The 13,108-nt window shown below is 41.6% G+C and overlaps 1 protein-coding gene across 2 annotated transcripts in view; it reads left to right on the top strand.

Annotated features, from left to right (window-relative positions):
* The window catches only part of RSBN1L (round spermatid basic protein 1 like), a 53,174-nt gene that overhangs the window by 15,623 nt on the left and 24,443 nt on the right, over positions 1-13,108 (top strand). The window contains exons 3-4 of one of the 2 annotated variants that reach the window (XM_035549270.2): positions 8,687-8,947; positions 9,266-9,330. In XM_035549270.2, coding sequence (XP_035405163.1) covers positions 8,687-8,947; positions 9,266-9,330 — 326 coding nt within the window. Of the gene's footprint in view, positions 1-8,686; positions 9,331-13,108 lie in introns of both variants that reach the window. The other variant, XM_035549267.2, reaches the window with a different exon arrangement.

The following is a 13,108-nucleotide window of genomic DNA, read 5'->3' as shown; positions in this document are numbered from 1 at the left end:
TCAATTAGAGAAGCTTAGGGATGCAAGCAGTTCATCTGCCTAAATTGGTGTTGCCTTCCTGTTGAAAGCAGCAATAAACGTGCCCTAGATGGAGAAGGGCAACTTTGGAAAGGGGTATTTTACCATGTCCGGACCTGCTAAAAGAGAGATTTAACTCTTTCAGTGGGCCTGGTGGCTTTTCTTACGCATTTACAGCTCAACGTTTTTTTTTGTCATCCTTTTTCACTAGCAGATAATTTATGCAGAATAAATCCATATTTATTCTCTTTCCTCTTTCTCTGTAATCTTTATTTGGAAGTGAAGACTGTGTTTTTTGGAAACAAAACTTCCTTACACAAGCATGTTGTTTAAACTGCTTATATTCCCACCGTACTGGTTTGCATGTACTAATGACTTGACTTCACCATCCTTATGCACCAAGTTACCAACTTCTACCTGTAAAATAGATCAGTATAAGGTAAACCACAGACGTAAAATACAGGTAAGGTATGTGTGATGAGATGATCTGAGAGCAGAGCTCTTAAGTTCCAGTGGGCCTCAAACATTTTTTCAGGAAGAATGCGGTCAGTCATCCGTTTACCTCGTGCTGCTAGTGGGTCACTGCTTTCCGAGTTCAGCGGAGACATCTTTGCTGCGTGACCTTGCTTCCTTCCCTTCCCCAACTGCCTCATATCTGCCACTGCAGTTACGGCTGTCTGCATTGCTCCCCCTGTCTAGCTAATGCCTTCTGTTGGCCAGGCGGATCGATGAGAACCGGAGAGGAACTGAGGCCGGAGGTGAGCGGTCCCTGCTGCTGTGCGGGCAGGGTGAGGGGCTGTCAGGGTGCGCTGCCTCGGGATGGGAGCTCAAGGAAGAGCAGAGCTGTGCTCCGACATCTCAGGGGACGTGGGGTGGGACCAGCCCACGCTCCTGCCTGGGAGTTCTCTGCGGGCCGGAGAGGTTTTCATATGGCTTCTTGGGCTGGAAAAGGTCAGAGGACTGGCGTGAAGGCTGTGGGTACGAATTAAGCAAAATAAGGATAGTATATATGTGGGTAGCATGTGCACATGTATCACTGTAAAATAGTTACCGGGTTTTAGTGCTTATATTTCAAATACAAATACGTAAGACTTCAGTGAGAATTGCCATGCTGTCACATCCAAAGGAACGGCTCCTATAGGAACGGTGTTTCTGCCCCTAGGTTCTTGCTAGTCACTGTTTTTGGCTACGTTGCTAGTTGAGTTCAAGCAGGCTGGGTACACACACAATATTTCTTTCACCCTGTGATTATGTTGTATATGTGAAGTGGGTTTCTGTTCTGGAGACTGGAGAGGGTCCAACACAGGACTGTGAAGATGATGAAGGGACTGGATGGAGCAGGTCTGTGAGGAGAGGCTGAGGGAGCTGGGACTGCTCAGCCTGCAGCAGAGGAGGCTCGGGGGATGTCAGCGAAGTCTATAAATACCTGAAGGGAGGGGATAAAGAGAACGGAGCCAGGCTCTACAGTGGTGCCCAATGCCAGGATTAGAGGTGGTGGGCACCAACTGAAACAGGTTTCCTCTGAACGTCAGGAAGTGATTCTTTACTCTGCGGTTGATGGAGCACTGGCACAGGTTGCTCCTAGGAGTTGTGGAATGTCCCATCTTGTAGGTCTTCCCGTGGCCACCTGGATGTGGTCCTGGTTGAGTGGCTCTGGGTGTCCCTGCTTGAGCAGGGGATTGGACTCCAGCAGTGGGAAGAAGAATAGCTTGCTGGGTTCTTTATACTTCTGTAAAATACGTAGCATAGTAACTTAACAGTTACCCGTGTGTTTTTAATGCAGTAACTCAGGTGACCAGAGTCCAGAGCCTGTTTGCAGACTGTCTCTTCAGGATGTTCTAGAAGAACTTAAATAAAGGTTTATATTTTATCACTTTGTAAATTTCTCCTCATCTTACAACATCCCAGTGAAGCTTCCATGATAAAATGCAGTTGTTGGAAAGGGTATAGGAGGAAGCGTGTTAGGATCTTCCTGGGAGGCACTGCTGGGTAAGGGTTTCCTTACTGAGCTGGGCATGGTACAACTCGGTGTGCATCAGCGTACACACTTACTTTGCATCCTGTGTTTGCGTGCTTGCAAGCTTCATTTTCTGAAAATCTTGAGGAGTTGTTTTCAAGGTGGTTGCGACTGTTCCCAGGAGGGCTGAGACAACTTGAAACAGAATTATTTTATCCTCACAGACTTTTCTGATGCTTAATATTCAAGCTTTCAAGCCTATGACTAGAACACAGTAGCTGTCAGTTCTCCGTTTATTCCTGCTGCTTGCTTTGGTGCCTGGGCTGTGTACTGAGACACTTGGAAGCCATGTGTGTGTTCAGCACACGGCCTCTTCGCTTTCCACCTGTCAGCAGGTGATGGTGGCCATTCTCCGCAACCGTGGAGTGCCTGTGTGCGCTCTGTCTGTTCAAATTCCTTCCGTTGTTTTAAGCGTTCTGAATTATTTAGTAATGGTTTTCATTAACTCGCTGCATTACTATATTAAACCATATTCAGTATATAATATGAAAGAAAATGGTAATACGTAATGTTAAAATAGAAATATGAAGTTCTGTCATCTATTAAACTATTTGGCTGGAATGAGCGAGTCTTTCTAAGAGCTGAAAGGTTTCTCATATTCTTGCGCTGGGTGCTGTGGGGTTTTCTTTGTCTTTTTTTGCTACTGTAAGTGGCCGTGCCTCTAATAATCCTTGTCCTAGTGCTCTCTGACTGCATGTTTTATTTATTTACTGGTCAGTGAATGGGCTCTTGGCTGCTCCAGTTCTAAGCTACTTCTTAGTTGCTTGTGGCTATGAACTTTGAGTTCATTGAAAGACAGAGGGGGATACTTCATCTCTGTTTCTGTGGTTTGAAGTGGGATTTCTGTGTTTACTCTTTGAAGACTCACCCTGAAGAGATCGAGCAGAGCTGAATTGTAATAAATTCCTAACGCCAGTAGCTTTAGTCTGAGTTGCAGTGAGGATGGCAGAAGGCACTTGAGCCCTGGATTTGGTTGGCAAGGTGGGACTGCGTCTCAGGAGCACTGCCGTAGGAGATAGTTGGTACAGGATGGAGCCAAAGACTTAAATAACGTTTCGCAGCTGGTGGCAGCAGTAACCAGGTGGGTGTTTCGCTGCAGAACAAGCAGCATGCCAGTGGCTGCTTGATATTTCTGCGACTTCTCGTGTGCCATAGAACGAGCAGTGAGATGCTGTGCTTCAGTCCTTCAGTGTAATTGAAATAAATCCAGAAAATGTGGTCCCTGCTCAGGCTCCTCTGCACTGATGGCCCTCCCTCTGTGTCCTGCCCCCCACCAAGTGCTGCGCAGCTCTGTTCAATTCTGGTGACCGACTTCTCCCAAAGCGGGGAAGTGAAAGCTGACTTGAATGACTGCCTGCAGTTATAAATGGCTATTCCTTGCTGCTACTAGCAGTCAGCCAGAAAACTGCGGGACAACAACTGAACCTCGTTGGGAATGGTTTCTGAAGTTTCTGCAGTACCTCCTGCCCCTGGCTGCTACCTATGGGGGCTGTGACCTCAAAGTTGAAATGCTGCTCTAGCTGAGACAGTCAAATGAAGTAAGAGCTCAGTGGCTGCTGCTAATGTGAAATTGCAGATAAATGAGCTCGTGGACAAAGCACGATGCTCTAGGTAACTTTGAGTTCTCTTATAGAAGCTCACACATGGAAGGAGTCAACTTGCAGTTACCAAAATTCAGGCTGTCTAGTGTGGTTTTAAATTACAAACGAGTATCGTGTAATAATAGTGGTGCATGGGATTTTTTGTGGACAATTCCAACAGTTCTGAATTTCAGTCCAGTCCATAGGTCCTGCGCTGTGGGTCGGGGATACTGCGGCACTGTTCTCAGTAAGTTCACGGAGCTGCTTTACAAGATCTACCTCCCATGCAGATGCTTGCAGTGGGTTAGTTTTGTGGGTTATTTTGGTTGTCCTGTGTTTGTGTAATGTAAGGCTCGGTTTGCATAGAAGGTGGCTAAAAACGTGCCCAGAGGGAGTTCTGTTACTGCGGAGTGAGTGCATGGACAGAATGAATACGTGGATGGATTTCCACTCTTCTCGTTTTGTTACAAATACAGTTCAAGCTCCATCCTCATGCAGATATTGCTAGCCAAATATAAGCAGAAGTGAAATTCAAATTTTTGCTGTTCTTCAGTCTTTTGCACCCCGGTATAAAGCATGAGCTCATTGTGGTTTTTAACACCGGATAAGGGGAGAGGTTGTGGAAAAAAGTGCTGAATTGTCTTCCCCCATCCCGTTCCTCCATATCCTCCCTTATTGCTCATTCTTAAGTACTTTAAGTAAAAGACTTCTCTGAAGCACTAGTGAAACTTACTTCTGAATCGTGTTTTTGATTCATGCAGTGGAAAAAGTTTTTTGTTTTGTGTATAGGTGTTTCAGTAGCTGTGCTTGTTCAGATGCATCTCAGAATATGCAGACACAGAAGATGCCATGAACTTCAAAATATCTAATGTCTTGGCTGACATTAGACCGTGCAGTTCTGTGTGTCTGTATGTACACACGTTTGTTTTGATTGCCGGTGAAGACTCAAATGCCTGTCCTGAAGGCTTTGGGTTGTGAGAGATTGCCTTGATAGTAACTTTTTGAGAGGTGAAATAAGTTAGCTTACATCCAGTGCTGTACTGCTGCTGCCAGGTCTTGCTTAAACCAAAGATAGTTTGGATATCTTAGTGTTTGGATCTCTCTTTTGCCTTCTGGATTGCTGTGTTTTTACCAAGTTTGATATCGTCTGCTGTGAGACATCTTGATTAATATGCTAGGGAGACATCGCATGCAACTGTTCTTTTTCAGCTCTCCTTTAGTCAGGTGTCAGAGAGGCACCATTGCTTTTGGAAGAAGCAACACACTTTGCTTTAAAGCATTTTTATATATACAGCACAGGAGTGACTGAGCGTGTTCCTGCTCCTCTCCACAGCTAATGCAAAAAAAGATAAGATGAAAGTACTTCACTGGGCATTGCTGATAGCAATCACAGTATTTCAGGAAACTAATTCCCCTTGCTGTAGAGGTCTTTGCAACTTCTGAGCAGCTTTAACCATCTACTTTAAACACCTACTTTTGGATCTTTGAAATTCAGCAGAGGAGAAGCCTGAGGCTAAAAAAATGCCGCATTCTTCTTTGAAGTTCTGTTCAAGAAATCATTGTTTTCCATTTGGTGTTTGTATTCCTCAGCAAAATTTTAACTACGTGCTAAAATAATTGAACACAAATACTGAAAAGTTGGGCGTATCTTGATGTCAAGACAATAGTAGGAACAGGCACTGCAGTGAGTGTGTGGGTGCTTTTGTAAAGGACAGATGGAAGAAATTGTGATTTGATCCATGATATTACAATTAAGTGCACAAAAATGTTACTTTAAAAAAAAAAAAAAAGGCAGGCTGAGAAATTACCTAACTTAAATGTTATATTAAAGAGTTCAAGCTTTGGGTTTGGTGTGCAGGGAATTTGGTTTTATCTTGTGTGTGGATTTTTTTCCACCTAAAAATTCAGCTTCTTTTGATGCGTGGTGTGTGTGTGTATTTGTACTTAGAGCTGAACAGAAAATCTCCCTAAAAGCTGGAAGGACAACTGTGTTGGATACTAGGAGAAGAATTATTTTTATCCTGGGGCTAAGAGCGTTTTCTTTGCTTCTGAAAGCTTCATGGAGGTGGTGTGAAAACAAACACAATGATAAATGTTCTTCACTTCAAAAACGCTTTAGCGTAATCCCTTTTAAGGTTTTGAGTACTTATATAGGTGTATACCAGGGTAATGAAAGCTTGTTTTTACAGCTGGAGTGAGTGTGAACCTTTTTGGATACGTCGAGTAAGGTACCAAATTATAAGAGCTTGATCTAATGTGCTGATTTACATCCAGTGTGTCTGACCGTGATTGGGTATATTACAGCGGTTTCTGGTTTTGTATGTTTTATAGGTATCTCTGCTTCTGAGACTCAGCTTTGCTCATCGCACTGCGGTTTCCTGAATTTTTGTAACCTGACAGGTCCTTGTTTGCATAGCTGCTTCTGAAATATGTTAAGTGATGGATTAAAGAAACATGGCGCGTGACGGGGGAGTTGAATGAAATTGATTGTTACATTGAAAGACTCCTCAGAAGCTATAATCAAAGGCAGGGAATGGGACAGGTTGAAAGAGGAAATAAGATTTTTCTTGTCCTTGTACTGTAAAAATAGAAGTCTGCAATTTTTGAGGTAGCTTTGCAGAGATACAGATTCATACACATCTTTTATGCAAATACTTTGCTTTTCATTATTACTAATTGAAATGTAACTTAGAAGCTGGGCGTTCAGCAAGGACATATAGGTGATAATCTCTTTGGTTTTAAGGTGTTTTTGGTGATAATGGAAATGCTCAAGTATGACAGAGCACATAGCAAATGGCTTCTTGCTTTAACTTCAGAAGTTGATGTATTGGGTTGCAAGTGATATTACTGCTGATAGTAACCCTGATAATGCACGTTTCCATCCCTTCCCTGTCATGCATTAAGTCTGGGATCTGAGCTACTGGTGTGAAAGATCGGGGCTCCGGATGAGAACAAGTGAAGTAGGTGGGCAGACGATACCTCCTTCCTCCAGCCCCGCTTGGCATTCAGTGCTGGGACTCCTTATTTTCTGCTTCCAAACTAGTGTAATGTTGGGATTCTTTCTGTATCCTTCAGTATAGCAACGAATTCTCATGTGTAGAGTAAAAATAATTTTAAAATAGTATGTTAAACCGCTTTAAGAGTTAGCAATACCTGTTGGCTTTTGGATCCTCTATAGTCGTGTGTGGTTGCAGAGGGGAGGAGTGGAAAAAGGCTGCCAGGTTGGTAGTACGTGGTGTGGAACTGTCCTAAGCCTTTTCTGGCTTTGTTTTCCCCACCTGAAAGTGGCATCATGGCACCATTGCAATACCACCAAACGTGAATGGTAGTTGGTATGTCAGGTAATGACACTTTCCCCAGGTACGTTGGCGTCCTTGATGACTTATTTTTGGGGATTCCTGTAAAGATTAGGTAGCTGGCTGTATGTGTCTTGCTGCTCTTTCTGGTCTTTCCATGCCCAGCAGATTTAAACTGCGGCAGAAAGAAGACAGCCGTGAAGTGGTGACTGTTGCATCTACCAGGTGAAGTAGTATTGCTGCAAAGGGCCCTGCTGTTTTTACGTTAAATTGAGTCTGCTCAAAAGACAGATTTTCTTGAGCACACTGCCTTTTGGCGGTTGAACTTGGTTACCTAAAACTGATGTGCTCGCAGAGTGCTAGGTTAAATCTGATTTAGAGGGGAGTCTTTGTAGCTCTTAACTGAGTGGATTAGGTTAGGAAATCCCAGTGCCCACTTCCTTGTTCAGGCTAAATAAGGAACGAATGACCTCAGGGCACTTCTTCCCCCACAAGATGAGCAAATAGAAGCCAGTGAGAACTGGCTCGCCTGCCTGTGCTTGAGAAACCCCAGAGGTGTGTGGCTGCTGTTGTGAACCTCGGGAGGCTCGGAGGCAAGCCTCTTGCTTGTTGTCCTTTCCAGCGTCTGTGCATATTCCAGATCCAAGCCTCTTAATTACCAAGACTGTGTGATTCCTTACACCAGCAGTTGTGATCTTTCATGTTTTTTTCCTTTTTTCTTTTTAAAGACTATTTTCATGAATTACTTGGTCTGAGGATTGCAAGCTGAAATCAGTCTACTGCAGCGTAGTAGTAGAGACTGGCTTGAAAATGAGCGTGCTATCTAACTCTTGTGATTTGAGATTACTTACAAGTTGTGTATGTAATTGCAATGCTTCGCTAAACTTTGGTGTCTGAACCTGCTAATCTTGAATTGCTGGTTGTGAATGTAATTTTGTGCTTTATTGTGGTAAGTAATCTGGTTTTATCAAATCATGAAATGAGATGATATCAACCGCTAGACCTCAGGGCAGTGTTGTGACACTGACATGTCAGTTACCCCGCTTATTACTTGCCATCCACTCTTCCACCCATCTCCTCCTAAGCACTAGAAGAAAAACACTTGAAAAGAAAGGAGGATGTTTATCTTGGGAATCACTTGAACACAGCATCTGCAAATGAGTACTCTTAGCTTTAGCCCCTTACATCTTACATTAATATGCAAGCTAAACTGAAAGTCAGCTTTGAGCTAGTTACTGGGTTGTGAGTCTTTTTTTAAAGAAAACAAACTCAGTGGTCAGTTTTTAGGTGTTTCCACATGCATTTCAACAAAACTTGTTTTTGTTTCTGGAAGAATGACTGCGTAAAGCCCTGTGATGAGGTAGGTCCTGGCAGCAACATTTGTCAACAGCTTGCTGATGGTTTACATTCACTGACTGTTTATAAACCCCTTGTTTGGCAGTGTTTGTTGACAGCTGTCACGTAATGCCTGAACTTTCCGGTTTAGTAGTTGCTGATGACCAGTTAGCGTGTTTATGGACTGTGACTGATTATAAAAGCAGCCTTAGCAAACTTGTTTTGTGTTTTTTATTTTTTTCCCCCCTGTAGATTACTTTTCAGTTGTAGTGTGATTATGGCAGGTGTCTACTCTTTTCAGTAAGATGTGTTCACTGAAACTTGGTGGTGTTCTCCATGTGTGCCTTTTGATGAGTGCTTTGGTATCCTTAATCCTGATCTCTAAACAAGTGTTTTGTATGTCAAGGTGCTTAAGAGATCTTTTTTTTTCCTCTCAACAGCTGGGAAGGAAAAACCAAAAACCAATGCGGAAGAGCTGCAGATTAAAAAGGTTAAGAAGAAAAAGAAAAAGAAACATAAAGAGAATGAGAAGAGGAAGCGTCCAAAAATGTACAGCAAATCCATTCAGACCATCTGCTCAGGACTGGTTTCTGATGTTGAGGATCAGGAAGCCAAAGGCATCATAGATGATCATCTTAAGGATTTCAATGGGAAAAATATGGATCCCAAGAAGGACTGTGAGTCCATGATACCAGAGAACAGTGAGTTTCCATTTGTCTCGTTAAAGGAGCCACGGGTTCAAAATAAACTCAAAAGGTTGGACACATTGGAGTTCAAACAGCTGATTCATATTGAGCACCAGCCTAACGGAGGTGCATCAGTTATCCATGCCTACAGTAATGAACTCTCCCACTTATCTCCTGTGGAGATGGAGAGATTTGCAGAAGAGTTTGTGGGTCTGGTTTTTAGTGAAAATGAAAACTGTGCAGCTTACTATGTAATGGGTATTGTTCATGGGGCAGCTACTTATTTACCTGACTTTTTAGACTACTTTTCATTTAATTTTCCCAATTCGCCAGTGAAAATGGAGATTTTGGGAAAGAAAGATATAGAGACAACGACTATGTCAAATTTTCATGCTCAGGTAAGAGGTTATACATTTTACTTTCTAAAGTCATATTATGGTTTCAAACAACTGTGAATGGTTTTTTTTAGAATACATTTGCTATTAGCAGTGCTGTGTAGATGAAGCAGAAGACTAGAAGCACGGTTGTTTAATAAGTTGGTTCTGCATTATTGAAGACAAGGAGCATATTACCCGAGAAGTTGCTTTTTCTGGGGGAGGGAAAATGTTTGCATGCACGTGTACGTAGTTCTCTTTGGATTTGTTTCTGGAGCTAAAGCCTAACTATGTTTTAGGGTTAAAATGATTTTAGCTGTGGCTATCTGGGTGTCTAAACCATAGCTTATCTGTATTAGGATCTTCGTAAAACTGGAGTACTTTAATACATTAGAGCAATGGTATACATAAAAACCTGTGTAGGGCACAGTTGAGTAATGTAATTTGTAGCTTGAGGCTTCGAAATCCAATCTTAAAGGAGAACTTTACAGGGGTTAACAAATACTAATTTAATTCTTCTTTATTTGCATTTGCCCTTAGTTAGTTGTATTCTCTTTAGAGCAGTTATGTGGCAAAATGGCAGGCATCTTTTTGAATCTATTTCTTATTTTATTTTCTATGGAGAAATGATTGTATAATCCTGTAATGGTAACTACTGGTTAAATGTCACCTCTGGTATTTACTAATGTGCTGTAAAAGATATAAATATTTACAACAGTAATGTATTTCAGGTCCTGTAAGTTTAGGGGAAAAATTCTAACTTTCCTAGGCTGCAGCCTTGGTGAGGAGGGTATTATAGAAAGCCTTTACAGATAATCTGATAGCGTTATGAAGAAACTCAATCCTGTTTTTCTGTCTATATCACCTTTAGATCACAATCACCTGTTTAACTTGAGTAGAAATAGATCCCTATTTGTGAGCATTAAATGCAATTTGGAACGCTTATGAACTATTTTAGTCTTCATTTTCTTAGACAATAACCAAGAGTTCAAGTTATACTGTCATCTTTTTGATGAAAAGTATGCTTTTGTTTTCTTTATGTAAATATTTGCATAGACAACTACTGCATTTATTGATAAATTTCATGTGTTACCTTGCAAGCATATGCAGAACTGAATTGTTGCTGCAAGAGGACATTTGCAGCCCTGTTTTAAAGCCTGGTTTAAAGAAGTCTACTGCCATGGAATAAGAATGTTCTATAAAATATGTCTACTAAAGTTTTTCAGTTGGCAAGCTGAATTGTTACTTAATGGTGAAACTCACAGAATGTGTTACGGGGAGCTATCCAGAGCAGTTCCATCTTAGGTCATTGCACATAAGGAAGCTGGATCTGTCCGTGTGTGCTCTGTAAGTCTAACCTGGTGTCTTGGGCAGCATTAATGGGGGCAGAACTGTGCTGTCATCTGGCTTAAAGACATACTTAAGAAACGCCCAAACTTGATTTTGTGATTTAAACCGGAACTACTTACTGAAAGGATGGGTTAACTTGACATCAGTATCCATAGTTAAATCAATCCTATGGTCATTGGTTTTTGAGATGATCATTTCCTATTGTGTGAAGGAGGAGCAGAAAGAGAAAATGTAGCAGGTGAAAGAAGCCGAACTTTGTATTACGGTATTCAAATCAACTTTGTCTTTGAATGTGTATTTTACCAGAACAAAGCCTTCGGACAAATATTTTTCCTTTTTCTCTCTTTCAGCACATTTTTGTAGTATTTTATCACTTGTCTGAATTTGCCTGACAGAAAATGCTTGGCTCCTTACACATTTTCGGTAACATAAGGGGCGTAGTGTGTATAACTTATATAGACATACACTAGACTTCACATCATCTTCTGTACAGCATCAGTGTCCTGGAGTGTTTCAGTCACTGTCTTGATTTGCTGGCTCTTGCTTTTATTTTTCCTTATTATTTTCAATCTCATTCTGTCTGTGTGACCAGGTGGGCTGCTGCAGCTGAAAGGTTTGCTTAGCTTAGTGTTCTCCTTTTTGACCGGAGCTGGTAGGAAAGATGTTTAGGAAGGAGTGTAAGAATCTAGTGCTCTTAGTGATGCTGTGTCAGGGAGGTCATCTTCCACAGGTATAGCAGGACCTCTTGAAATCTGAGGATTGAGAGTTTTGCGCGTTTAACCTTCAGCTGCATTTTTTCATCTTGTGTATTTGATTCATTGGTTATTAATTACCTGTTTTCTGGTTTTCTGCCTTTAACTTTATAAAAAAAAAAGTAGTAAATGGTTATGTAATTTTTTACTTAATTATGCAGATTGATAATACTTTCTGTTTTTGCTGAGTTCTCTGTGGATCTTGAAGGGATTCTTACACGTTGTTGCAGTGTGTTTCCATGATATTTTAAATGTAGCTTTCTGTTCTTGCACTGGAAAAGCTCTGTACCGCTGTGCTCCACGTTGTTCTGAGCTGCGTGTCCAGTGTCTAGGAGTTGTATGCTCAGTTGAGAGGTGAGTTGATCTGCTGGATGCATACATTTCAGTTTATCTGGTTTGCTTTGACTATCTCAATCTTCTTTAGCCTTAAACACAGCTGTTGCTTTGCTAATTTCAGCTAAAACACTGAAAACGAGGCTCACTTTAGGAGATGAAGTTCTTGAGCATTTTTGAGATCTTTGTAGTGTGTGCAATCAGTCTGACAAACCTAAAATCTATTTAAAAAGGTCTAAAAATGTACGTTTCCAAAAAGTCAATGGAAAGGAGTGAGCTAAGCCTGAAGCAGAAGGTATCGTATTGTATCAGAGGTGTGTGGTTTTTTTTCTACTTGATTATTTCAGTGCTATTCAGTAAGCTTCCACTTCGTGCTTTGTGGCAGATGAGTTTTGGTGGTTGTTTATCAGGCAGATTCCACGGTGAGTTCTGATAATGGGATTAAAATAGCTGGGGTCCTGCTAACTGTAATGGAAATACTGGCCTCACAGTTACAGACTTGAAAAAGTCCTCTCAGCTTTTCTTCTTTTCTGCTTATAAGTGTAACATGTTTTCACTTGGTGGGAGATTAGAAATGGGGAAGAATGTGTGAGAGAAGTTGCAGTGGGTACAGGAGAGGGGAGCTTCAGCTGGAATTGATCATCTCATCAGTTAGCTTTTAAATCTGGGGAGAGGGGAACTGGGGAGTTGCCAGTCAAGGGTCTTGCACCTATGTTTAAGTGTTCATGAATAAATTCTTATTTTTTTAGTTGATGCAACAGTTCTGTTGCTGTGAACAGTCTCCAAGAGTGTCAGACTGTTCCTACAGCTAGGCAAAATAGAATTATTATGGGTGTCCTTGTATCCTGTAAGTCACTCTTTCAGGCTGTGCTGTAGGTACATCCCTAGGTTCATTCATCTTTGTAGGTTGCAGAGCTGCATCAGTTACCTCACAGCTGTGAATCTTACTTGTCAAGTTCTTACGAGCATTTCAGAGAACAAAGAATCAGCTTTTGCCACCTGCTTGCAGCTTACATCACTTCAGATAAGCATTTTATGTGCTCTTGAGGCACATTTTGAAACTATTACTGTGTCTTCATGCTGGCTAAGTGTACATTTTTAGTGTCTTGCTAAAACCCCACAGCTCACACTCTTCAGGATTTGACAGTAACAATGCTTAGCAGAGTGGGACAAGGCTGAAACGCAGGAAAAATCAGAGACAACTTACTGGTACATGTGGAGTAGAAGAAACTGAGCTATACAAAACAATTCCAGTGTTTCAAGCCAAGACTTGAGTATTTTAAACCTTATCTGATCAATGCGTGTCTGATGTGCTTGCTGGAGGTCTCTGGGTGATTTCATGTTTCCCAGGGGAATCTGTTGAACAG

The sequence above is a fragment of the Cygnus atratus genome, chromosome 1 (genome assembly GCF_013377495.2).
Source record: "Cygnus atratus isolate AKBS03 ecotype Queensland, Australia chromosome 1, CAtr_DNAZoo_HiC_assembly, whole genome shotgun sequence".
Classification (NCBI taxonomy): Eukaryota; Metazoa; Chordata; class Aves; order Anseriformes; family Anatidae; genus Cygnus; species Cygnus atratus.
Note: the sequence above shows the minus strand (reverse complement) of the source record. Positions and strands in the feature narration are given on the sequence as shown.